The following is a 27,532-nucleotide window of genomic DNA, read 5'->3' on the forward strand; positions in this document are numbered from 1 at the left end:
GAGTGCAGTGGCGTGATCCACCGCCACCTCCCGGGCTCAAGCGATTCTCCTGCCTCAGCCTGCCGAGTAGCTGGGATTACAGGCATATGCCACCATGCCCAGCTAATTTTAGTACTTTTAGTTGAGACGGGGTTTCGCCGTGTTGGCCAGGCTGGTCTCGAACTAGTGACCTCAACTCGCGCCTGCCTCGGCCTCCCAGAGTGCTGGGATTACAGGCGTGAGCCACCGCGCCCAGCCGGTTGGCTCATAACGCAACCTTTTCACTCGCCCAGCCGGGTTGGGAGCCTGATGGGAAGGGCAAGGCTTTCCTGTCATCCATTACCAAAGCATAATATTTGCATGGCACTTGTTATTACTCTAAAGAGTAATATTATTAATACTCTAAAGCAAATATTATGCTTTGGTAATTACTGTCTTACCTCACTGTAAACCTTACCGGGCAGAGACCATGTCAGTTGCTTACCATTACCCCCACTTAGCTGAATGTCTGGCACATAATAGGTGTTCAATACACACAGAAAGGAAGGGAGGGAGGGGAGAAAAGACTTAAGTTCAATGTTAATGGGCTGAATTGTGTTCCCCCCACCCAAAATTCGTATGTTCACGTTCTAATCCCCAGTAGCTCAATGTGACTGTATTTGGACATGCGGTCTTCAAAGACGTGATTAAATTGAAATGAGGTCATTAGTGTGGACCCTTATCTGACTGGTGTCCTTACAAGAAGATATTATTAGGTCACAGGCATCAAGGGAGAACACCACGTGAACAAGAAGGTAGCCATCTATAAGTCCAGGAGAGAGGCCAACCCTGTTGACGCTTGATTTTAGACTTTCAGTCTCCAGAACAATGAGAAAATAAATTTCTGTTGTTTAAGCCACTCAGTACGTGGTACTTTGTTATGACAGTCCTAGCAAACTAATACAACTGGCTAATGCTGGGCTGTACTCTACAAGCTTTATTTCTAAGTAAACTTAAACTGAGTAAACTTATTTTAAATAAATCACCTTCCCACAAACACCAGGGTTTGGACATACTTAGAAGACAGAAATAAAGTATCATCATCTAATACAGTGGTTCTCTTCTGGGAACATTTGGCAGTGTCAACCAGAAATGTTTCTGGTTGTCACAACTTGAGGAGGGGGGCAAAGCTGATGTTGAGAAACCCAATGACAGATACACTTCTTAGAGGGAAATTGAAAGATAATGGGGGACTCAAAGTTCTGGGTTTCTCTTTCTATTCGCAATATTTTTCAATTTACATAATTGAGGATGAAAGGATTTTTGTGAAATTTATTTAAATTTTGCTTCAAGGTCAAATAATGATGAACTTGAGCTTTGGAGTTAGAGGGATCTGGGTTCAAATTCAGGCTCTGCAGTAACTTATTACTCTATGTGCTTGGGCAAGTTTTAATATCTTTACAAGCCTCTGTTTTCTCATGTGTAAATTGGATGTAGGAATAGTACTAACCAATCAGGCGCAGCGGCTCACGCATGTAATACCAGCACTTTGGGAGGCCAAAGTGGGCGAATCACCTGAGGTCAGGAGTTCGAGACCAGCCTGGCCAACATGGTGAAACCCCATCTCTGCTCAAAAATCCAAAAATTAGCCAGGCATGGTGGCAGGCACCTATAGTCCCAGCCACTTGGGAGACCGAGGCAGGAGAATCACTTGAACCCGGGAGGTGGAGGTTGCAGTGAGCCGAGATCGCGCCACTGCATTCCAGCCTGGGCAACAAGAGTGAAACTCCATCTCAAACAAACAAACAAACAAACAAAAAGAACAGTACTCACCACATTAGATTGTTGCAGGAATTACATTGATATAATGCATTCAATTAGCAATTGTGCCTAGTACATGATAGTAGTTAGACTCTAAGAGTCTTGAACTCTAAATGTTTAAAAATCAAAAGTTTCTGTCAATTACCCAGTATAAAACCTCAAAGGAGAAAAAAAAAAAAAACAGCTCAGGCTTCATTTCTCTACTGTAGGATAGTTCCCCCATCTGACTGATCATCTTAATCACTTGGAAGGAAGTGAGTCGTGTGGACATCTGGGGGAAATGTGTTCTAGGTAGAGAGAACAGCAAGGGCAAAGGCCCTGAGTGGGAGCATGCTTGGCATATTCAGGAAATAGCAAGAAGCCAGGTGCAGTGGCTTCCACCTGTAATCCCAGTGACTCAGGAGGCTGAGGTGGGAGGATTGAGCTTGATGCCAGGAGTTCGAGACCAGCCCGGGCAACATAGCGAGACCCACTCCCCATCTCTAAAAAAATAAACACATGAAAATAAAAAAAGCCAGGCATGGTGGTTCACATCTATAGTCCCAGCTACTTGAGAGGCTGAGGCAGGAGGATCCTTAGAGCCCAGGAGTTTGAGGATGCAATGAGCTGTGATCGTGCCACTGCATTTCAGCCTGGGCAACAGAGGGAGACCCCATGAAAGAAGGAAGGAAAGGAGGAAGAAGGGAAGGACATAAATGAAGGAAAGGAAAGAAGGAAGGAAGGAAGAAAAGAAAGAAAGAAGATCAGTGTGGCTAGAATGCATTGAACCAAGGGAAGAATTTGAAGAGATGAGATTGGAGAAGTAAGGAGGCCAGATCACTTGTAATCTTCAGTAGGTTTTTTTTTTTTTTTTTTTTGGAGACAGAGTCTTGCTCTGTCGCCCAGGGCCCAGGCTGGAGTGCAGTGGCACGATCTTGGCTCACTGCAACCTCTGCCCCCTAGGTTCAAGTGATTCTCCTGCCTCAGCCTTCCTAAGTAACTGGGATTACAGGTGTGCACTACCACGCCTGGCTAATTTTTGTATTTTTATAGAGATGGGATTTTGCCATGTTGGCCAGGCTGTTCTCGAACTCCTGACCTCAAGTGATCCACCTGCCTCGGCCTGACAAAGGGATGGGATTACAGGTGTGAGCCACTGTGCCCGGCCTTTCAGTAGGTTTTTAAATAGATCATTTTGGTTTCTGTGTTAAGAACAGACTGTAGGGGGCAAGGGTGGAAATGGAAACCACACAGGAGGCTACTGTAATAGTCCGAACGAAAGAGAGTTGTGGCTTGGATTACGGTATAAAGTTACTTTTTGGGATGTTGAGAATGTTCTAAAATTACTAATGGTTGTACAACTCTGTAAGTACTATACTAAAAGACATTAAATTGCGGGCACGGTGGCTCACGCCTGTAATCCCAGCATTTTGGAAGGCCCAGGCTGGCGGATCGCAAGGTCAGGAGTTTGAGACCAGCTTTGCCAATATGGTGAAACCCCGTCTCTACTAAAAAATACAAAAATTAGGCGGGTGTGGTGGCGTGCACCTGTATCGCTGGAACCCATGAGCTGCGATCGTGCCACTGCATTCCAGGCTGGGCAAGAGTTCAATGCTGTCTCAAAAAAAAGAAAAACAAAACAACACATTAAATTGTACACTTTTTTTTTTTGTTTTTTTGAGACAGAGTTTCACTCTTGTCTCCTAGGCAAGAGTGCAATGGCTCAATCTCAGCTCACTGCAACCTCCGCCTCCCAGATTCCAGGGATTCTCCTGCCTCAGTCTCATGAGTAGCTGGGATTATAGGCTCCTGCCACCATGCCCAGCTAATTTTTGTATTTTTAGTAGAGATGGGGTTTCGCCATGTTGGCCAGGCTGGTCTTGAACTCCTGAGCTCAGGTGATCCACCTGCCTCGGCCTCCCGAAGTGCTGAGATTACAGGCGTGAGCCACCGTACCTGGCCTAGATTGTACACTTTAAATGGTAAACTGTATGGCATATAAACTATGTCTCAATAAAACTGTTAAAAAAAAGAAATAGGAGATGGATCAAATGACAAAAGAATTGACAAATGGTACTGAGGGTTTAGCTGAGATTAGAAAATATAAATTTACAGTGGTATCAGTTTGCATAATTATATGGTTTTCAAAACCGCCATTGCAAAATTGTAACTGAGACAATGAGATCTGACCTAACCAACTCCATCTCCATCTTGTTTCTCTTTTTTTCTTTTTCTTTTTGTTTTTGAGACGGAGTCTCGCTCTGTCGCCCAGGCTGGAGTGCAGTGGCGAGATCTTGGCTCACTGCAACCTCTGCCTCCCGGGTTCACGCCATTCTCCTCCCTCAGCCTCCCGAGTAGCTGGGACTACAGGCGCCCGCCACCTCTCCCGGCTACTTTTTTGTAGTTTTATTAGAGACGAGGTTTCACCGCGTTAGCCAGGATAGTCTCGATCTCCTGACCTTGTGATCCACCCGCCTCAGCCTCCCAAAGTGCTGGGATTACAGGCGTGAGCCACCGTGCCCGGCCAACTCCATCTTGTTTCTAACCTCCACGCTGTCCTTGTTCATTCCTGGGTGTAGGCTGGACTAACTTTGGGAGAAACTTAGTTTACAGTTTAAAATGAAAATGATAACAGCCCTTTCCCAAAATGAATCTCCTTCTTGCCTGGGGACTAGACTGCCTTTGTAGGACTAACAAATTACCCAAAAGATTAGAAATTATGGTTTAGGAGTCATGCAGCTGGGGGCTACAAGATTTGGACTCTCCCCAAATTGCTCCTGGGGACAACATCGCTATCATAAAGCCTAAGATCAGTGCTTGATATATTTTGCAGACCCTGCACTTGATGGATCAGTTGGCACCACCCAGATCAATAAACTGGCTAATATGAGCTTGTGGCCCCCATCCAGGAACTGACTCATTGCAAGAGGACAGCTTCAGTCCCCTATGATTTCATCTCTGACCTGGCCAATCTGCACTCTTGACTCACTGCCCCCCACCCCACCCCAACCCACCAAATTATCCTTTAAAACTCTGATTCCTGAATGCACAGGGAAACTGATTGGAGTAATAATAAAACTCTAGTCACCTGTACAGGTGGCTCTGCGTGAATTACTCTTTCTCTATTGCAATTCTCCTGTCTTGATAAATTGGCTCTGTCTAGTCAGAGCAAGGTGAACCCATTGGGTGGTTACATTTCTTCCATACAATAGCTCACTGCATACAATCATTAACCAAAATGATCCAGGATTGGAGGTTTTTTTCTTTTTTTTTGCTCAGTGGGTGCAGAATAAGGGAAAGATATAAGGAAGTTGTGGGTGCTTCTGAAAGAGAAGTTCAGATTATCAACTATGGGGCCATGAGGTTCAGTCTTGATAGAAAAGGAAATAAAGACTGGGGACTGTGGGGGAAAACCCCAAAGGGATAAAATTCAAATTCCTTAATATGATTTATTATGCCTTTGATGATCTGGCTCCTGCTTATCTCTTGAGCCTCACATCTTGCTTCTTCTCTTACATTTTAAGTTCTAGTCATACAGAACCTTTAATTTTGAGTGCTTCTAATTCCGAATTTCTATACATTCTATTCTACCCTTCTCCCTTGCCCTTTTAGGTCTCAGATTAATGCTTGTTTCCTTAGAAGGTCTGCTCTAATCCCTAGGCAACCCTGCTACATATTCCTACAGCATCCTGCACGTCCTTTACCTAGCTTTTTTAGTGTGTCAATTCTATGAATTCAGGGTACATTAATATAAAGCTGCAGAAGCCTGACCATGGCCAAATACTGCTACTCTGTGTCAGTCTGTCTGAGGAGCCAGGTGTTTCTATAATCATGGTAGGCAGACTAATGAACTTCAAAGATGTCCATGTCCAAATCCCTGGAATCTGTGAATATGTTATCTCACGTGGCAACAGGGAACAAAAGTTGCAGATGCAATCAATGTTGCTAATCAGTTGACCTTGAGATGGAGAGATTATCCTAGATTCCCTGCGTAGGTGAAATCTCATCACATGAGTCCTTAAAAGTGGAAGAGGCAGAAGAGGAGAGGCAGAAAGATGCATGTGGAGAGGACTTGACCCACTGTTGCTGGTTTTGAAGATGAAGGAATGGGCCATAAGTCAAGGAATGGAGGCAGCCTTTAGAAACTGGAAGAGGCAAGGAAACAATTCTTCCCTACGGCCTCTGGAAAGGAACGCAGCAGCCCTGCTGACACCTTGATTTTAGCTCAGTGAGACCTGATCTCCAGAACTGTATGATAACAAATTCGTGTTAAGCCACTAAATTGTGGTAATTTGTTACAAAAATGGTAGAAAGCAAATACAGTTAACATTCCTACCTTGCCTCAGCATAATGCCAAGTAGACCTTGAAGGTTGCCATCTTATCTCAAGTACCTAAATCCAGGTGGATAGGCCCGAAACCAGCTGTTACGGGCTGAATTGTTGTATCTTCCCCAAATCCTTATGTCGAAGTCCCAACCCCCAGTACGTGAGAAAGTAACAGTATTTGAAGATAAGGTCTTTAAAGAGGTGATTGAATTAAAATGAGGCTGTTAGAGTGGGGCTCTAATGCAACGTGACTGGTGTCCTTATAAAAAAAGGAACACCAAGGCTGCACATGCACAGAGGACCAACCATGTGAAGAGGCAGCAAGAGGGCACCCAACTGTAAGCCAGAGAGAGGTCTCTGAAGAACCCAACCCTATAAGCACCCTGGTCTTGGATTTCCAGCCTCCAGAACTATGAGAAAATAAATTTTGAGTAAGTCACTCAATGTGTGGTATTTCATAATATGGAACTACTAAGAAATGTCAACTGGGCAAGAAAAGGCTAACTTCAGGCCTATATAACCCATTCCCTCTTTAGCAGGAATCAATGAACTCAATCAAATTTCCTCTAAAATATGCTGATATTTATTACCAGAGAGAAAATGTAAAGTCCTTATCTCTAAGATGCTTTTAGCAAGATATACTTGGTCTTTATAGATGGTTTATTGTAAAACTTGGGAATTGTGGATTCATGAGGCATGACTGGCTGGAGAATGAGGGCTCATTTAAACTGCATAATGAAGTATAAAAAGGAGATGTTGCAAAATCAAATGACTCCCTTTGTTTGAACAAGGTCTCCACATACAACGCTCAGAAAACTTGTCCATTTTGAATCCAAAGTGCACCGAGAGAGAAAAGGGCCATTTTTGGAGCTAGACTCTGTAACATTTTGAACTTCTCTAAAAAGAGTATCTCATCTGTGTCTGGTGATCATCCCATATCCTCTGATTCATTAAAGTTTGGTATTGGGTAAGAACTATGATTTATGTGTTTGACTTGACAAACCCTTTGAATGAAACAAGATTATGCATGGAAAAATTGTTTTGTACTTCTTAACTCAAATATTCCTGTTTTAAGTTCTATCAACCTAGTTTCAAAAATATCCTTTGGATAGAATTTCACATTATAAAGAGTTATATGATCAAAATAATCTGATAAAAGGGACAAACACGCATTGATTTGAAACTTTATTATATAAATTTTCATTTCTTTTAAAGATTACAAAACCTGTTCTATGACAGGAATACAAGCAATATTGTTCCAGGATTATTCATGGATACATCTGAAGAGCTTAGATTACACATTAATAGTATGATTTGAAAACCTCCCAGATTAGACTCTTAAGTAAAACAATTTAAAGTATTTAGTGATATTTGATCCTTTACAAGCATTTTATAATTATGGCAGCAATGCCAAGCATCTGATGCGATTTAACCACCAACAAAAGGTACAATACATAAGAATCCATGATATGGTATCTGGGCTTCTGGCATGCCTTACTAGAGAGAAACTAGTATAAAGGAAGATCATATATAATAGTAGAAAAATATTTGTGATTTTTTTCTTTTTTAAAAACTATTTAAGTAGGCACCCACCCCATTCCCACCCATGACCAAAAATGCAAAATAAGTACAACCCTTAGGTGTATACCTTCCCTTTTGCTTAGGGCAATAGTTAAGATAAACTAATATATGTATATGATTTTTAAGAGTTAAAAACTCATCACCCATAATCAGTAAGGATGCTAAGGAAGGCAATACCTTGAAGCTTTTTTTAAAATTAAAAAACAAAGCTTTAGATGGTAAACTACACTTACAGAAACACAAACCAAAATCTTTATGCCCTTGCTTTGTAGGTGAAAGTTCTATTTTAAATACTTCTTTGAAAAACTCAGTATACAGTTCATTCAGTACTATGGTGATAATAGGAGTAAAGATGTTCACTTCCATTGGACAATGAACTAATCTACTTAGAGAGGACTATTATAGCAACTCTCTTCTCATATATGTTTATATATACTCTACTCATGGTATGTGCTCTAAAGAGGTTTTATTGAGGTTTGTACCTCTGAACTTAAATCTCTACATTTTCCTTTCCACTAATCTCTATTCAAAATGTCATATACTTTGCTAGTTGCTCTGGGAGAAGTCATGGACACTTAAACAGCTTATCATGCAGTTCAAGATTATATGGCAAAATAATGAGGAAAGTGCCTTAAGAGGTAGGAAGTAGGCTCTCATCCCAACCCTTGGTATGCCCTGTTATGAAGTTAAAAAACTAGAATCAAAGTGGTAAATGTGAGGCTGATAGTAATACCAAGCTTTAGAAAATTAAGTTGACTTAGTTACTAGAATTCTTTGAGAACACTCAGTCACATTGGAACCAGTTGCAAATCACTTGATCACACAGAATACAGCAGTGTCAAAAACACATAAAGCACACTGTAGATACAAATTCTTCTTGGCCATCCATATTTGGGCATTATCATTCTGGAGATTCTTCATTGGAAAAAGTAGTTAAATGTGGCTCTGTTGAATACCACAGTCCCAAGAAAGTGAATTTCATTCCTTCATTAATTGGTCTCCACCAATGGTCACTTGGGGAGACCAGCAAAATGTAAGCAACCTGGGGTTGAAAAGAGGACTATTTTCATTAATTGAAAAAAAAAATACTGAGTTAAGTCAAGTTATCTGTGAATTAAGTAAGGCTCAAAGTATATATCCAGTTTAAAATTAGTTACACGGCATTGGGCCTTTCAGAGGGACACAACTCTAGGACTAGGTTGAAACCTCCTGGTTTAAGCACCAAGGTCAGCCATGGAATCCATCATATTCGTTAATCTGAGAAAACAGACCTTTTCTGAACCTTTACATTCCTGAGCTATCTATCCTAATGCCTTAATAAGTTTCAATGCTCCATCAATCATAAGATAAAATTTTCTTTATAAAATATAGTAAAGCAAACTGAAAAATTATAGGTCATTTTTAAAGGCCAGGAAGTAGAGAATATCAAAGCCATGTTGAGATGTGTATTGCTGGCCTCCATGGTGATTAAGCGCATCCATAGCAAGGGCTGCAAATCTTGAATGCTTTTCTGCTCTCATCCTAGGTTGGGCTTACCTGAGTCCCTTTTCTGCTGAATACATTCTGCCCTCTCTTGAAGCCTTTGCACCCACCTACCCTCTGTTCAAATCCTTCCTGGGCTGAAGGTGCAGGGCACAGTTAATGAGACAGCCCCACCTCCCATGATGTCCCCTGGCCCCAATAGCAGTCACTTCTTGAAAAGAGATGGGAAATGGTTGACCCAAACCCGCTTTTTGGAGTGCACTGCATATGAAATGTGGCAACTCTACAGCATACACACCACACCTTCTCTCCAGACAATCATAACTGACTTTTCACACACACAAGCTTCATAGCATCTCAACTTCGGGCCTTGTCAAAATTATTACATTTTTGGACTTTTGGGGTTGCTTGTGAATCAATGCATCCATATCAGATCTGTTCAAGTTGGGGGTCTGTTGCATTAGAAATAAGACATCTCTATAAACCAGAAAAAGCTGAAATGATTTATAAAAAACAAAAAAGGATGAAAAACTTACCTTCATTTAACATCATCACTTCAAAGGGAAGATACAAAACACATGGTAGTGTAATTCATACTTTCCAGTATGTGCTTGACAAGCTTAAATTCAATCTCTCATTTTGTAAAAGAGGCCTGATAGTTTAGTTTCTTCTTTCACAATGAAATATCTTTAAGACTGGACTGATACCTTCTGGGAGAAGCCTCAGTAATTGGCAGCACTAATTGGTGAAAGGCAGAAGCCTTTAAGGGCCTCAATACCACACCTGTAGGGGCCTGAAGAATTGACGTTGAGAAATTAATGGAAAAGTTAACCCAATACAAGCACTATATTTAGAGCACATTGTTGGCCAAGTTTTTCCACTGTATGTCAAAAGCAATGGAAGGGACTAACAGGACCACAGATGAAATAAATTTAGGTAGAAAGCCTTCCATTTTGTGAACATATAACTTGCTTTTCTCCAATAAAATTGGCTGCTTGACTAGGCAAAGAAGGCAATTATCTTCGAAAGAAATAAAAATTGGCATCATATACCAGTAGAGGACTGCCCAAGAAATATGTAGTTATTGAACTCAGCTACTGGTTGGTGATCATATGAAGGAAAGGCAGCATGGTGTTATGAGGGGGGAAAAAATCAAAATGGGGAGAAGTTAAGGATTCTAGACTTTGATATGTGTCTTAGGTTCTCTACATGCAATATGAGAAAGTTGGATCGGGTAATTTGTAAGGATTATGTGTTTACTTCTAATTCTAAAAGACTATGATGGACAATACTCCTAAGCAATTATGGAGTAGCATCAGTGTAAAAAATCTGAAAATATCTCTTTTTCTGCTCAGAATGACATTAACATATTAAAAGTGACAATAATTTGAGATGACCATAGTTTGAAACACTGAATAGAGGAGGGGAAAAAAGCTCCCTTTCCAGGCAATGGAAAGCAGCTTTTAATATTAGCATCCGTATATTCAAGAACTTGAAAATACTTTCTCTATGTAGATATTCTGATATCCCTCCTATACATTATTTCATTTAGAAGCTAAACTTACATTTGATTTCTATGCAGTAATCTTTTTTGTGTCACTTGGGCAAAATAAATGTTATAGATTTCCCCTTTCTCTTTAATTGCATAGAGGAGAAATCAAGGAATGACAAGTGGATTTCAGGACATTTAGATAAACCACACTCTCTTGGCTTTGTACTCTTAGGGGAAAATTTAAAGCTTCTGTGGCAGGAAAAAAGGCTTCTGATATAAACGGCTTATTACATGATGACAAGAAAAATCCATGAGTACATTCTTTTCTTTTTTTTTTCTTCTTCTTGAGACAGACTCTCACTCTGTCGCCCAGGCTGGAGTGCAATGGCGTGATCTTAGCTCACTGCAACCACCACTTCCCAGGTTCAAGTGATTCTCCTGCATCAGCCTCCTGAGTAGCTAGGATTACAGGCACATGCCACCATGCCCAGCTAATTTTTGTATTTTTTAGTAGAGATGGGGTTTTGCCATGTTGGCTGGCTGGTCTCGAACTCCTGACCTCAGGTGATCCACCTGCCTCGGCCTCCCAAAGTACTGGGATTACAGGCATGAGTCAATGCACCTGGCCCGTATGGGTACATTCTTTATGAGGTAAGTCAAATCACTTTTTTCTTGCTCATATGTCTTTTACATTACATACTGATGTATGCTAAGCAGCTTGGCAAAGACACAGGTAATAATGGGGACTGAAGTTTCTTTCGTCAAATACAATTGTGGAAACTACCAAATTAGATGCAGATAATGAATACTGCAATCTAAGCAGGCCCAGTGGCCATTATGAAAACTGATCATTCCTGAAGTCAAAGGAAATGGTATGTGGCTATAAATTATCATGAGGGATTCAGAAAATACTTAATGCTGTTCACTTAGCCTGCCCTACCTATAATTTTAGGTTATAACAGATACTGTTTGATCAATAATGTTTTATTCCCTAAAATAAGAAAGTTTAAATCCAATTTCATATAGAGGCCTTTGGCCTTTATTACATTTAAATTAGTGTTTAATATAGAATATCTATTTAAACATGAAATATCCAATAGGACTTCAATTACCTGTTGCTAAATTTTCCTTCACCAATCTCCTTACCATGACTCTTAAAGGGCTTTGACGTATATTGGCAAAATCTCAGATGATATGCCAAATTCTAAGTATGGATGCTATGTAAGATTAGAAGTACAAGGACTACTTCCTTAATTAAGGAAAAAAGAACTCTAAGGAGTTGCAAAGTATATGGACTAACTTCATAGGTGTATTCTTGATTTCATGCCACACACATATAACTTTCTCTACCATAACAGCTCTCTAGGTTAGTCTGACAGAGCACCTGACTTTAAGAAACAAACAAATGAATGAACCAGTGAAACAGACATGGGGAAAGATATGTACATTTTGGAAGTATTACATTCAACAGCTGTTCCACAATCTGGCCATTTTTAGGGCTGTCCAACAATACTGTTAATCCAGGTGAACTATTTAACCAGATTTAATAGTCAATTGATTAATAATAGATTCCAAGTTAAACAAGGCATGTATACATTAAAGAAAGCAGTACAGAAATGTACTGTATATGAACTGTTTACAAAAACATACAAAATGTTGGATGGCACAAGGGATACAGTGCTAATATAAACGGATTGTTTAAGCTAAGTGCTTAACATAAACTGTCCATCCCTATAACTAACAAAGAATATTTAAGGGACATGAAATATTTCCTATAAAAATAATGCTATATGGTGTACTTTATTCAGTGTATTTTTAGGTGGTATTCATATGTTCATCATTTTTCTCATTGATTCAGTGACTGTATCTTCATCATGTTTCCATTTTCATTTCTTCCGAAGCTCCAGGAAAATCTAACTTGCTAACAATCATTTAAAGCGAGAAGAGACGAAAGCAGGAGCAGCAGCAGGAACAGCAGCATTATGGGTACCAGCTGGGACAGTGTGTGCTTGCAGGTGTCTCTCAGATATGTGCTACCTGTCGCCAGAACTTGTGCTATCAGCTTACACCATGGTACCAAATATCTCACTGAGGTCACTTCACAGGGCTGTTGAGGTGATTTTTTTAATACCTCTCCGCTGAGCAAGAGTAGAGCGGCCTACTGGTTCCAAAACTGGTGACTGATTACGGTTCAAAGCAGAATATGTAGCTGCCATGGCACCCTGAACAAAGGAAATAAAGGTAATAACAAAAATGACAATGGATAGTCACACGTACACAAATACAAAATGAAGTTTTTTCATATGCAAATGTATACAGATTTTATTTGGTTCATAATGAAAATAACCACATTGGTCAAATCCACTGATTTAACCAAAACTGTAGAGGCCAACGTGGAGGTTAAAATTATGTATGAGAGAGAACAAAGATAGCCTCATAACAGGTAGTCTTCAAGACTATTCAACATTTTTTCCCTTTGCATTCCTTTAATGCATAAAGGCACTAAAGAGACAGGAAGGCATGCTCTTTAAGTTGGGAAATCCATAAGCTTAATCTGTCCTTACTGATAGTGAATACCTACTTATGTAGACTGAGAGGAACTCAAAAGTCGCTCTTAAACTAGTTTTATTACTAATATATTGACATGCCTTGAGCTTTTCTAAGTCACCCACTGTAAGAGAATCTCACAACAGAACTGGATGTAGGATGAAAGAGAAAGCTGCTGGGGGCATGGACAGGGCTTCTTGAAGTATCTCCTGGAGGACATGTGGAAAACAGTGACTATATGGGGCTGCTCACCTTTACTAGATGTGGTGCATCCTGTCTGTTTAGTTGGTATTGTGGCAGTTGGTCCCAGTGGACGATCCAAGGATGTCTGAGCACAAGAGCAGCAGTCAGTCTCTGATGAGGGTCTACATGAAGCATCTTTGACACCAGGTCCTGTAATGGGAATAATAATAAAACAAGCTTAAACCTTTTGTTTTGCTTCTTTTTCTATGGCTCTTGATACTAATGAACATTCTTCCTTAGCTTCTATGATACTGCTTTTTCTGGTAGCAGCCCTTTGGTCAACATGGTAATTTGGGGAAAAAAAAATCAGTCTCCGTTTTTTCCCTGCTAAATAACAGTAATTTGGTACATCACAAACGGTCAATTTAGCATGTTTTATGTATCTTTAATACTCTGGCTCTTTTTTCCTTCAGATTTTCTGAGTTTCCTACATTTTTGTAGGTTTATTTATTTATTGAAACAGGGTCTCGTTCTGTCACCCAGGCTGGAGTGCAGTGGCATGAAATCGGCTCACTGCAACCTCTGTCTCCTGGGCTCAAGTGATCCTCCCACCTCAGCCTCCCAAGGAGCTGGGACTACAGGTGTGTGCCACCATGCCTGGCTAACTTTTATGTTTTTAGTAGAGACGGGGTTTCACCATGTTGCCCAGGTTGGTCTCCAACTCCTGGATGCAAGTGTTACTCCCGCTTCAGCCTCTCAAGGTGCTAGGATTACAGATGTGAACCACCATGCCTGGCCAGTTTATTTTTAAGTACTATTCAGTTACTTTGATTTTTTTTTTTTTTTTTTGTGCAGCTGGTAATACCGAAAAACAACATGAATGTCCACTAATAGGAATTTAATTGGAGGGCTCTAAATGCCCCCTGAAAAGATTATAGTATTTTTTTTCCTACTTCAAAAGCAACTCATGCGCATTAGAGAATAATCAGAAAATACTGGAAAGTGAAAGCACATGAGGAACAGTTCCACAGTACCACTCTTCCAGACACAGTCACTGTTAGCACTGCATAGCTATCTAAATGCCATTCCTATGCATGGAATGTAGATGCATATAATTGCTACATGGGTTTTACACTTTTCAAAATAACACCACTGTCATTTATAAAAGCCACCATTTCTTAAATTTTTCATTCAAAATACATTTGTTAAGTATCCATTAAAGTCCAGGCATTCTGCTAGGCACTGGGTAGTTAGCAGTGAACAACACGGAAATGAAGTCTAGGCAACATAGTGAGGCCCTGTCTCTACAATTTTTTTTTTTTTTTTTTTTTTAAAGCTGAGTGTGGTGGCATATGCCTGAGGTCCCAGCTATTTGGGAGGCTGAGGCGGGAGGATCATTTGAGCCCAGGAGGTCACGGCTGCAGTGAGCCATGATTGAACCACTGTACTCTAGCCTGGGCAACAACGCGAGACCCTGTCTCAAAAAAAAAAAAAAAAAAAGACAAAATGAACTCTGACTTCATGAAGTTTTCAGTTCAGTGAAAGAGAGATAAAGAATCAATAACCACAAAGCAAGTAAGTTATTTGACAGGATGAATAGACACCAGGTGCAGCTAGAGGGACCTGTACTGTGCGAGGTGGCTTAAAAGGGACTTTTTAAGAGGAAGATAAGACCTGTAGGATAAGCAGGAGCTAGATTAGAGAAAGGGGGAAACACTGCCTCAGATAGAGTAAAGAATGGAGAGTGAGTTTGGAGGAACACTCTCAGGTGAAAGAGATGTCACAGTTAAGGAACTGGCAGCAGTACAATGTGGCTACAGCATAAATTTACTGTGAAGGAGAATGTGGCAGTGGATAAAGTGGGAGAGGTGAGAAGGGACCAGACCAGGAAAGTCCCTGTAAGCCATATTTGCAAATGTGAACTTACTTGCTGGTAATAGAGTGTTTAAAGTTAGGGAGTGATGTGGTTAAGTAGAAAGATCGCACTCACTGAGTGTGGAGGAAAATGGATTGGTGAAAGATGACAACTTCAGGGAGGTGTATGAAACAGAGAGAATTGGGCTGGGCGTGGTGGCTCATGCCTGTAATCCCAGCACTTTGGGAGGCCAAAGTGGGAGGATTACTTGAGCCCAGGAGTTCAAGACCAGCCTGGGCAATGTAGTGGGATTCCATCTCTACAAAAAATTTAAAAATTAGCTGGGAGTGGTGGCGCATGCCTGTAGTCCCAGTTGTTCAGGAGGCTGAGGTGGGAGGATAGCGAGAGTCCAGAAGTTTGAGGTTGCAGTGAGCTGTGATTGTACCACTGCAACTCTAGCCTGGGCAACACAGTGAGACTCTGTCTCAAAAAAAAAAAAAAAAAAAAAAAAAAAGAAAAGAAAAAGTTAAAAAGGAGAGAAAAATGGAGGTATTTAGGATAAAGAACTGACAGAATCTGGTGGTTAACTAGATCTTGGGAATTGGGGTGATGTTGTCCCAGGTACTCCTCTGCTATGAAACATTTATGGTTTCTTACTTTTAGTTACTAACTGCTAAGAACAGGGATACGCAATTGAATAGAACTGGAAATAAAAAAATTAGGAACCTCCCTTTTGCAATTCTGAAAGTAGGCAAAAGTGCTTAAAATTGCATAAAGCTTGCAAAACTGTCCAGGGGTACCAAAAAACTCAAATTATAATTTTAATCAAATCTATAAGTTAATGAACTTTGGCAAACTCACTTCAAACTACTTCTTTTACTACAGCCCCTTTAATGGCTACTCCTCCTACGCTTTCTCTTTAAGCGATGCTCTCCAGAATTCCTTCCTTGGCTCTCTTACCACTCTGCTCAGATAATCTCATTCATATTCATGGCTTTAGCTACTATGGATGATGACAACTCTTAACTTTTAAGTTTCACCCCAGACTTCTCTTTTAAGACCTATAACCATATAGACAGTTGCCTGATGGACATACATCTCTTAATTTATAATGTCCAAATCTGCAACCACCACTCCTCTCAAAACTACTTCTTTTGTATTCTACAAATCAGTGAAGGATACCACCCCTCATCCATCTGCCCAAGGTAGAAATGGGGACTACATACATTACAACTGCTTCTCTCTAATTTCTTATGTATAATAAACCATCAAGTCTATTTTGCCTCCTCAATTTCTCTTCCATTTGGTTCAAATTCCATCACAACTGCTCTAGTATAGGTCCTCATCATTCATGACCTGAAATATTGCAAAACCTTACAAGTACTGTCCCTAATATTAGGTCAGTGAGGACTGAATGAAACAACACAGGTAAAAGTGTTAGCATAGTCCTTGGCACATAAATGCTCAGTAAATGCCAGCTGTGGTCTTCTTGTTCTCAAAGCCACGTTTGACCCACATGACTGACAACATTCACATATGCAACTTGCTCTTGAGGGGATACACCCAGATTGATAGAGCCCTCCCTTCTATCTTGTGGCTAATCATGGAATTATATCATGCTTGTAATCACAAGTCTTAACTGTACATATCAGCAACAGTTACTAGTAATAACATGGAATCTATATGTCAGGTTGTGAGTTGGATACAATTTTTTGTGCTCTGTGTCTCCATTCTCACCTGCCCTTCCTCTCTCACCAAAAAAAGCATACCAGGATATAAGTGAATAAAGAAAATCACAATAACCTCAACTTGCTTTAACTTACACCTCAACTTGCTTTAACTTACTAAAAAATCAATTAATGTGTAAGCTCTGATATTTTATTATTGGTAACATTACTTAATATACCTCACAACCTATCATGACAAAGTTTGTGGTGGACTCCATAGCTAAGAATTACTGCTCCACAGAATGCACTTTAAAAAGGAAAATCTGATCACTGCACTGCTTAATATGTGTTTTAACAGCTCCACAATACCCAGAGTTAAGCCCACAATCCTCAGCATGAGCCACAAAGCCTTTCACAATCGGTTCATCAGCTATCTTTTCCCATGCAACCCTGCACTACTCACATGGAATGACTAGCCTGGAGGCATTCTGCTATTCTCATGCTATCATCACCACCTATCTGCATGTGCTGATCCCTCAGCTTAGGACTACATCTTTCTTTTTTTTTTGAGACGGAGTCTTGCTCTGTCGCCCAGGCTGGAGTGCAGTGGCCGGATCTCAGCTCACTGCAAGCCCCGCCTCCCAGGTTCACGCCATTCTCCTGCCTCAGCCTCCCGAGTAGCTGGGACTACAGGCGCCCATCACCTCGCCCGGCTAGTTTTTTGTATTTTTTAGTAGAGATGGGGTTTCACCATGTTAGCCAGGATGGTCTCGATCTCCTGACCTTGTGATCCACCCGTCTCGGCCTCCCAAAGTGCTGGGATTACAGGCTTGAGCCACCGCGCCCAGCCAGGACTACATCTTTCTGCTCCCCAAATCTGCCTGGCAAACTCCTTCGCTGCTTTTGGAAAGCTTTCCTTAAAATCCTTCTGACTAAGCATCATCTGTGAACTTCTCTAGCACAGAAACTGTACCACTTTTACAGCACATGTGACACTGTACTGTGTATTTCTGACTGTCTCCCAACTAGACCGTAAGCAACCTGAGATCGGGAATTCCATCTTTGTCACATCTTTTATCTCTAAGGCCTTCATTTATTAAGCACATTGTAGGCACTCAATAAGGGAACTACAAAGGAAACAGGTACCCAGAGAAATGAATTATCTGGTTTAAGACATTTTATTGTTAGAAAAAGATAAAGGCTGACATTTCATTTTATTTATTTATTTTTTATTTATTTTTTTGAGACAGAGTCTTGCTCTGTTGCCCAGGCTGGAGTGCAGTGGTGCACTCTTGGGTCACTGCAACTTCTGCCTCCCCAGTTCAAGCGATTTTCCTGCCTCAGCCTCCCGAGTAGCTGGGATTACAGGCATCTGCTACCACACCTGTCTATTTTTTTTGTATTTTCAGTAGAGATGGGGTTTCACCATGTTGGCCAGGCTGGTTTTGAACTCCTGACCTCAAGTGATCTGCCCATCTTGGCCTCCCAAAGCATTAGAATTACAGGCGTGAGCCACCGTGCCTGGCCAACATTTCATTTTAAATGCAGATATAAAACCAAATAGTATCTATACAGACATTAAATTGGTCAACTGAGTCTTCAGGCCCTATGCCAATAGAATCTACATACTTTTGATGTGTTCTATTTACTTATACGATCACCTCAACTCAAGCTTTCACCCCTAAGAAAAAAGAATATGCACTTTTACCAATATGTATCCTCTTTATCTACTCTGTTTTTCTTATTTTGAAGTAAAAAACTTCTTTTTAAAGAATTCTCTATGAAAAAAGTGAAAACAGAGCAGAGTTGGAAAGCAAGTCAGTGCTATTCAGGGGATGGCTGATCTTCCAGTGAGAAGGGCTCTTCAAATTATTTCATGCAGATGCTATAAAACCATACCTCTGTTTATTGTGAAAAAACTGAAACCCCTTTCTTCATAATCTGAATTAGTTATTATTTATCATGTTCTTCAGTGAGAAACAGTTTTAAAAGTATAAATAATAAGGCCAAACCAATGTCAGCTGGGAAAGAAACAAAATAATGGGTCCATTTTTGAGTTCAAATTATTTGATAACATCACTTTAACATACTAATTTATAAACAAAGGTTTCTAACTGGTAGTATTTCTTCTCACTATGGATCATAAAAAATTATTTTCTCAAAAGCTTATAATAGGAAGCTATACTTACCTTTGCTGTGTCTGAAACAGAATTCCAGTAACCACCACTGAGTGAGAATTTTCCGCTACCTATTCGTGCCAATATTTCCTCTGGTGTATCATCAGGACCATTTGCAAATGGAGTGTAACTAATTTATAATAAAATTAAAATATTAATGAATAAAATTTCTTACTTGGTTGGTAATCTCAAAAGTATTCTAATTCAGTTAACGTAATATTTTATTAAAATCTACCAAAGTGAAAAAAATCAACAAAATGAAGCTCCATAAGGCACCAGGTAAAGCATGGGTTATAAAATATTAATCATATTTAATATACAATAATATAAATATTTTAAGACATGACACATTATAGAATAAAATATTAAGAAATAGTGTAGGCCAGGCAACGTGGCTCATGCCTGTAATCTCAGCACTTTGGGAGGCCAAGGTGGGTGGATCACGAGGTCAGGAGTTCGAGACCAGCCTGGCCAATATGGTGAAACATTGTCTCTACTAAAAATACAAAAATTAGCTGGGCGTGGTAGTGCCTGCCTGTAGTCCCAGCTACTCGGGAGGCTGAGGCAGGAGAATTGCTTGAACCTGGAAGCAAGACTCCGCCTCAAAAAAAAAACCAAAAAAAAAAAAACAAAAAAAAACCCTCTATGTTTCTGACATGACAAGAGTACAAAAAAGTATGGAAAAAATCAATTTAGGACCTCGAGACATTAATAAATAGTACATTACAAAAAATCAGTAATGATATAGCCATAAATGTGGAATTGTTACAGAATTGTATATATTAGATAACATGAGAAAACATGGAAAGATATGACAACATCTGAATTAAAAAAAAAAAAAACCTACATAGGACAGGTACAGTGGCTCATGCCTGTAATCCCAGCACTTTGGGAGGCCAGAGCAGGAGGATCACTTGAGCCCAGGAGTTTGAAACCAGCCTGGGCAGCACGGCAAGACCCTGTTTCTACAAAAAAATAAAGAAATTAGGCAGGTGTGGTGGTGCACCCCTGTAGTCCTAGCTACTCCTATTCGGGAGGCTGAGGTGAGAGGATTGCTTGAGCCCAGGAGTTTGGGGCTACAGTGAACTATGACTGTGTCACTGTACTCCAGCCTGGGCCACAGAGTGACACCCTGTCTCTAAAGAAAAAGCAAACAAACAAACAAACAAACCTTAAACAAAACAAAAACCTAGATAACTTAAGCAAAATGGTGCTTAGAACGTATGGTATACACTCACCCGGTAAGCATTGTATAGAGTAGGACACCAAGACTCCATATATCACAAGCAGCATCATAGCCTTGTCGTTTTAAAACCTAGAAGAAGTGCAAAATTAGTATTACTATACCACCATTTTGTATATATATTTGTATAGGCTAGGAACTGAATTATATATCCCAAATCAACAACTATAAGGAAAATTTCAACAGAACATGGTTACCAAATAAGGCAATACATTAGTCCTATTCTAGAACATTCTACTACTAATAATTCATATATAAATTTAATTTTGGTATTCAAATTAATATTGAGTATTGTAGGTACACAGGAATATAAAACAAACTGAAGATAACTTTCTTATTTTAATGAATTTATATTTTGTTTGGGGCTACAGAAATATTTACAAAAAACAATGCTTTTAAGAACACATACACACACAAGCACATAAAGAACACACATAACCTAGCACAAAAATCACCAACTTTTATCAGGCATGAACTATGACAAATACAAAAAATCCCTGATTTCCTTAAAAAAAAAAAAAAAATCTGATGGGAAATAAACATACAAATAGTTAACAACTCAACCTGATAAATATTATAATAAAATCAAGTCTGGGTAGGGTATGGTGGCTCATGCCTGCAGTCCAGCACTTTGGGAGGCCAAGGTGGGAGGATCACTTGAAGCCAGGAGTTTTGAGAACCCGGGCAACACAGCAAGACCTTATTATTATTATTATTGAGACAGGGTCTCACTCTGTCGCCCAGGCTGTAATGCAGCGGCACGATCTTGGCTCACTGCAGCATCCGCCTCACGAGTTCAAGCAATTCTCCTGCCTCAGCCTCCCGAGCAGCTGGGATTACAGGCGTGTGCCACCAAGCTTAGCTTACTTTTGTATTTTTAGTAGAGATGGGGTTTCACCATGTTGCCCAGGCTGATCGCAAACCCCTGAGTTCAAGCAATCCACCCGCCTTGGCCTCCCAAGGTGCTGGGATTACAGGCATGAACCACGGCATCTGGCCAAGATCTCATGTTTAAAAAATAAAAATAAAAAATAAGCCAGGTACGGTGGTGTTCTCCTGTAGTTCCAGCTACCTGGGAGGCTGAGGCAGGAGGACTGCTTGAGCTGAGGAGTTCAAGGCTGCAGTGAGCTATGATTGCACCACTGTATTCTGGCCTAGGCAACAGAGGGAGACCTTGTCCCTAAACAAACAAAAACCCCAAATTATGTCTTAAATGTTATAGGTATGAAGATGAGGAAGCAATTTATTCTTGACATGGGGAGAGAAGGAAGGCTAGAGGGTGGCCTGCTTATATTGGACCTATAAGTAAGAGAGCAGAGCGGGTTTAGTGATAGGCCAGAAGTTCAGTGTGTCTAGAACTTCAGGTAGGGAATACCAGAGAGACTGAAGGGCTTTTTTTTTTTTGTTAATAGAGGGGTTCTTGCTTTGTGACCCAGGCTGGAGTGCAGTGGTGTGATCCTTGGGTCACTGCAACCTCAAACTCTTGGAGTCAAGTGATCCTCCTACCTCAGCCTCCTGAGTAGCTGAGACTACAGGCACGCCACCATGCCCAGCTAATTTTAAATTTTTTTGTAGAGATGGGGTCTCACTATGTTGCCCAGGCTGGTCTCAAACTCCTGGCCTCAAACAGTCCTCCTGCCTTGGCCTCCCAAAGTGCTGGGATTACAGGCATGAGCCACCATGCCCTGCCTCAAGGGCTTTTATAATAGCTTGTTAAGAAATTTAGATTCTTCTGTAGGCAATCAGATGTCATTGAAACATTAAACAGGGAAATGAAAGGCTGGCATTTTATCCTAATTATTTCTTCAGTAAGTCTTCGATTGAATTATTATTAATAATTCTGTACTAAACATAGTGAATGAGTTTTAAAACACACTAATACTGCAAGCAAACTCTCTCACAATTACCTCTGGTGCAACAAAATTTGCAGTATAACAAGGAGTCATGAGAAGACCATTTTCCGCTCTCAGCTGTTTTGCAAAGCCAAAATCACAAATTCGAATAGATTCTGGATTACCAGATTCATCCACATAAAGAATGTTGCTAGGTTTCAAGTCTCTATGAACCACCTAATTGAAATACAAATTAAAGAGTTATGTTAACAATATATTTCCATTACTGAAAGTTCTTTATTCACAAACTGTCAAGCAATACACTTAACAAGATGATGAGTGCTGACCTTTAAATTAGCCCAACATTATAAAATACTGATAATGTAAAGCATAACTCTCTAACATAGACCTGGGGCAAGGAGGAGGAGGAAGAAAGAATAGTACTTACCTCCCTCCTCTTTGTCCAATTGAGTAACTGGGTTAAGGAGAAAGGCAAACAGCAATAATATATCTACCTCCAGGTTGATCACTCATTTAATATTGAGTGTCTATCATGTACCAGGGTATTATATAAGCTTCTGTAGATACTGTGATGAACAAGACCCATAAGATCCTGGCCTTTCCATGCTAGGAGCTTACACAGTTCTGGGGGAAGCAAAGAATAGGTTGAGACATGGGGCATAACTTTAAATAGGGCAGTCAGGAAGGGTCTCTAGATGAGGTAACATCTGATCCAGTATCTGAAGAACAGAATGAATGAGCCATAAGAACAGTAAGGGAGAGTCATTCTAACTAGAAGGAACAGCATGTACAAGGTACATACACAACAAATATATTCTGATAGACTAAATGGAATAGACAGGGCATTCAGGAGTAAAAAGGAAAAAAACAAAACAAATCTGGACTTTATTTTTGGTATTGCCTATTTGATATACAAGGTGTTACACATGCAAGAAGAAATCTCTTCTTTAGAGTTTTGTATTATTTTCCTCTTTTAATGATCTACCTGAGTACAGTAGTCCCCCCTTATCCGTGGGGTATATGTTTCAAGACCCCCAGTGCATTCCTGAAACTGAGGACAATACCAAAGTCTCTATATTTTTTCCTAGATATATATACCTATGATATAGTTTAATTGATAAATCAGGCACAGTAAGAGATTAACAATGACTAATAATAAATTAGAACACTTGTAACAATATACTGTAATAAAAGTTATGTGAATGTGGTCTCTGAAAATACTGTAATATTTTTGACAATGGTTGACTGTGGATAACTGAAACCACAGAAAGCAAACTTGCAGATTAGTGGGGGACTACTGTACTTTTTTTTTTTTATCATAAGCTTCTCTTACATTCCTTTTTAGACTTAAGTGTGCCTTCTGTCACCAAATTCTGAGTCTATGTTCCAATCAATCAAATTAGATTTAGTTCCTCACATCCGGGACATCACTTCTCCAGACTATTTTAATAACAAATTACTGATCAGGCATTGGGAAAAGAACACAGAAGACTTTCATGACTGCAAGGTCATAAGTTCCTCAGTGACTACTGAGTTCTACCAATTTCAAGTTACAATACTAAGCAAATCTTGATAAGTTAGAAGGCAGGAAGCTCTAGAATTAACACATTCTACTTGGCTTTCAGGGGCAAAGATAAAACAAGAAGAAGGTATTGAAACTGAACTCCTGAAGAGGTAATCTTTTATATATGCATATATCAAAACATCACGTTGTATACCATTAATATATATAATTTGTCAACTAAAAAATTTTTTAAAAATTATTTTCCCCTTGCTTTCTATTCCTCTTCACTCCTCTGCTGTTCTCCTTTCTTCCCTCCCTCCCCTCATTTTCTCCTTTCCTCCCAGACTTCCCTTCTTTTTTTTTTTTTTTTTTGAGATGGAGTCTCACTCTGTTGCCCAGGCTGGAGTGCAGTGGCGCAATTTCAGCTCACTGCAACCTCCGCCTCCCAGGTTCAAGCAATTCTCCTGCTTCAGCCTCCCGAGTAGCTGGGATTACAGGCATGCACCATGACACCCGGCTAATTTTTGTAATTTTAGTAGAGACGGGGTTTTGCCATGTTGGCCAGGCTGGTCTCGAACTCCTGACTTCAGGTAATCCACCCACCTTGGCCTTCCAAAGCACTGGGATTACAGGTGTGAGCCACTGCGTCCGTCTGTCTTTTTAAAAAAATACGATTTTCTCGAACTCCTGACCTCAAGTGATCTGCCCGCCTCAGCCTCCCAAAGTGCTGGGATTACAGGCATGAGCCACTGTGCCCAGCCTAGAAGTACAATTTTCTTTTGCTATTTACTAAAAATCTGCATACAAGAAGAATGAAGAGCATATCCACCAGCCAGAAGCATGTGACTCTTTTGTCTCATTGTTTTAAGGATTTCCTTTTATACATGAATACAAACCAGGATTCCTTGGTTCTGCTTCTAACCTGAAGTGGGCCTGGTATTCATGAGTACAGAGTGACCTAGCAGAAACAATGCTATGTTTTCCAGGTCGGAAGAGATCACTTACTTTTCCTTGGAAGCACAAGAGTTTAACATAAACAAGCTAGGATATCAAAGGCACACTTCAATCTCAATAATAAAAGTTTATATAGAGGAAGATCAGTAGGATAATTCAGCTAATAGCAGTTATTTTCCATTTCATGCATAAAGTAACTTCTATCTAATTTTAGCTCAAACATAAAGAAAAAAAGTGTGTGCATGTATATATAGAGTGTTAAAAAGACTTACCCCTTGTGCGTGAAGATATTCAACGGTTTTGGTTATAGTGAACAGGACGGCACTGGCCTCTCGTTCAGAGAAAAATTTTTGTCTAAGAATTTTATCCAGCAATTCACCTCCTTTCATAAGTTCTGTTACTACATACACATATTTTCCATCATCATATACCTATAAATTTCAACATCAAAATGTAAATATTATTTGAAACTTTATATGTGCTCAAAACAAAGTTTAAAATATAAAAGAAAAATTAAACTCACTTCATATTCAAGAAAAATTTTATTTATTATTTTGAGACAGACATGCGCTCTGTCGCCCAGGAGTGCACTGGCACAATCTTGGCTCACTGTAATATCCACTTCCTGGGCTCCAGCGATCCTCCCACTTCAGCCTCCCAAGCAGCTGAGACTACAGGCACATGCCACCACACCTGGCTAATTTTTGCATTTTTTTGTAGAGACGAGGTTTTGCTGTGTCTCCATGAGCAGGGATAATCTGAGGAAATTTGAGTTTTTACAACCCCCAGAGAAGGCCTTCAGGCCTATGTGAGCATCATTAGCAAGAGAAGACTTAACACTACCTGGGGAGTTCACACTCTTTGCCAACACTTTGTTATAATAACAGTCAAGAGAGACATAGGCAACAGTGTATCATGACAGTCCAAGGAAAGATACTTTACTTGTCCTGGGGGTGGCAATGGGCAGGGCAGGCTTCCTGGAAGAAGCAGTGCCTTAGCAAAATCTTTTATGTGTGGTAGTTAGCCAGGTAAAGAAAAATAGATGGTGTTAGCAACTGAGGGAACTATAAATTCAGGCAGAGCAACATGGGAAATTGAGGCATGTGCAAGAAATTTACATACTAGAACACAGAGCATAAGGTGTATGAGAAAGTGTGTGTGAGAAGTCTGAAAACTACAGAGGAAGGCAGGGTCTTAAGGGGCTAGGGACTTTAGACTGTAGGCAGGGAAGTTAAATGGGTAGTTATGAGTGTTAGATCTCTCTTCTAGTAATGTAGAAGATACTTTGGAGAGTGAGACTAGTCAATATTGAATATGAACTAATAGTAATATTAACATTGAACATTTAGGTAAGTGTTCAAGTGCAGATATTAAAAGCAATAATATCGTGCTTTCCTTCTTAAAGCAAAAGTAGAAAAAAATAACTGTACAAACATATCTTTATTGATAAATGAAATTATGTCATATATACATATACATTGTTTTCAAATCTACTTTTTAAACTTACCATGCTGAATTTTTTTGTTTGTTTTTGTTTTTGAGACAGGGTCTTGCTCTGCTGCGCAGGCTGGAGTGCAGTGGTGTGATAACTGCTCACTGCGGTCTTGACCTGCCAGGCTGAAGCAATCCTCCCACCTCAGCCTCCAGAGTAGCTGCGACTATAGGCATGAGCTACCATGTCAGGCTAATTTTTAAATATTCTTTAGAGACAGGGTCTCCCTACGTTGCCCAGGCTGGTCTTGAACTCCTGGGCTCAAGCAATCCTCCTGCCTCAGCCTCCCAAAGTGCTGGGATTACAGGTGTGAGCCACTGTGCCCTGCCTGGTTAATTAAAAAAAATTTTGTTGTAGAGATGGAGGTCTCACTATGTTGACCTGGCTGGTCTTGAACTCCTGGCCTCAAGTGATCCTCCTGCCTTGGCCTCCCAAACTGCTGGGATTATAGGCGTGGGCCACTATGCCCAGCCTATGATGAGTTCTCTGTCTACCACATGATTTTTGAAAATACACTACTTTCAATGTGAGTTAGACAACTAATTCAAATGATCCATGTTAAAGAATCTACTTACATCCTTTAGAGTAATAATGTTTGGATGCTGTCCATAACGAAGAAGAATTTCAATTTCTTCTGTAGGGTCTCTCTTGCTTTTATCAATAATCTAAAAGGCAAATATTTATCACAAAACCTCATGAACTATACAGTTATAAACATTAATTGTTTATAGCTACAGACCTTGGGTATTACTTCATGTAAATAGTATATAAATAAGCCATTTATCAATCAGTTTTATTCAACTACCTGGCCAGACTGTTTAATCAGAAAGCCAGTCTTGATATAGATGGCAAGGCTGTAAATTCCAACTCATGAGTCACATTCCCACCATGCCTCTCCAATGTAAGTTTGTAGTAAGTTTAGAACTTACCAAAAACTCAAAAAGCCTCGAGAAAAGGTACCAAGAACACAGTTAACATATCTTTTCTTCTATCCTTGAGGCCTTAAACATTTGGGAACTCAGTCAACTTCTAACCCCCCATCAATACAGATAATTAAGAGCTAGATATATCTATAACACCACCACTAGCATCTGCTTATTGAATTAAGTTTACTTCCTTTATTAAAATGCTTCAATTGAATATCCTGTTAGTTGTAAGCTACTTATAAAAGCTAATTACCTGTTAAGTAGAACAATCTTGTTTTTGAAGTTAGGCAGAAAGCTACATAGAAAATTACACCTAGAATTTTATTTGGTTAGAATTTGGTTTAATTATTATAATAAAGCCCTTTAAAATAGTAATGTAGCTTTCTAACCCTTTTATTTTGGCTGCTCCTTAAAAATATTTCTCTTAATGTTTTAATCTGCTAAACTAATATATAAAAAAGACAAATTTTGCTTTCAATTCATTCAAAGGGT

General features: G+C 39.8%; 1 protein-coding gene across 18 annotated transcripts in view; it reads right to left on the minus strand.

Moving 5' to 3' along the window:
• Positions 1-7,256: 7,256 nt before the first annotated feature.
• The window catches only part of RPS6KA3 (ribosomal protein S6 kinase A3), a 116,651-nt gene continuing 96,375 nt past the window's right edge, over positions 7,257-27,532 (minus strand). For 17 of the 18 annotated variants that reach the window (XM_074029036.1, XM_045383535.3, XM_074029041.1 and 14 more), the window contains 7 exons: positions 26,690-26,779; positions 24,895-25,053; positions 22,219-22,380; positions 20,307-20,383; positions 19,081-19,198; positions 13,439-13,579; positions 11,608-12,861 (listed from right to left, as the gene is read on the minus strand). In XM_074029036.1, the coding sequence (XP_073885137.1) occupies positions 12,739-12,861; positions 13,439-13,579; positions 19,081-19,198; positions 20,307-20,383; positions 22,219-22,380; positions 24,895-25,053; positions 26,690-26,779 (870 nt within the window). In that variant the 3' untranslated portion in view covers positions 11,608-12,738. Of the gene's footprint in view, positions 12,862-13,438; positions 13,580-19,080; positions 19,199-20,306; positions 20,384-22,218; positions 22,381-24,894; positions 25,054-26,689; positions 26,780-27,532 lie in introns of all 18 variants that reach the window. The other variant, XM_005593147.3, reaches the window with a different exon arrangement.

The sequence above is a fragment of the Macaca fascicularis genome, chromosome X (genome assembly GCF_037993035.2).
Source record: "Macaca fascicularis isolate 582-1 chromosome X, T2T-MFA8v1.1".
NCBI lineage: Eukaryota > Metazoa > Chordata > Mammalia > Primates > Cercopithecidae > Macaca > Macaca fascicularis.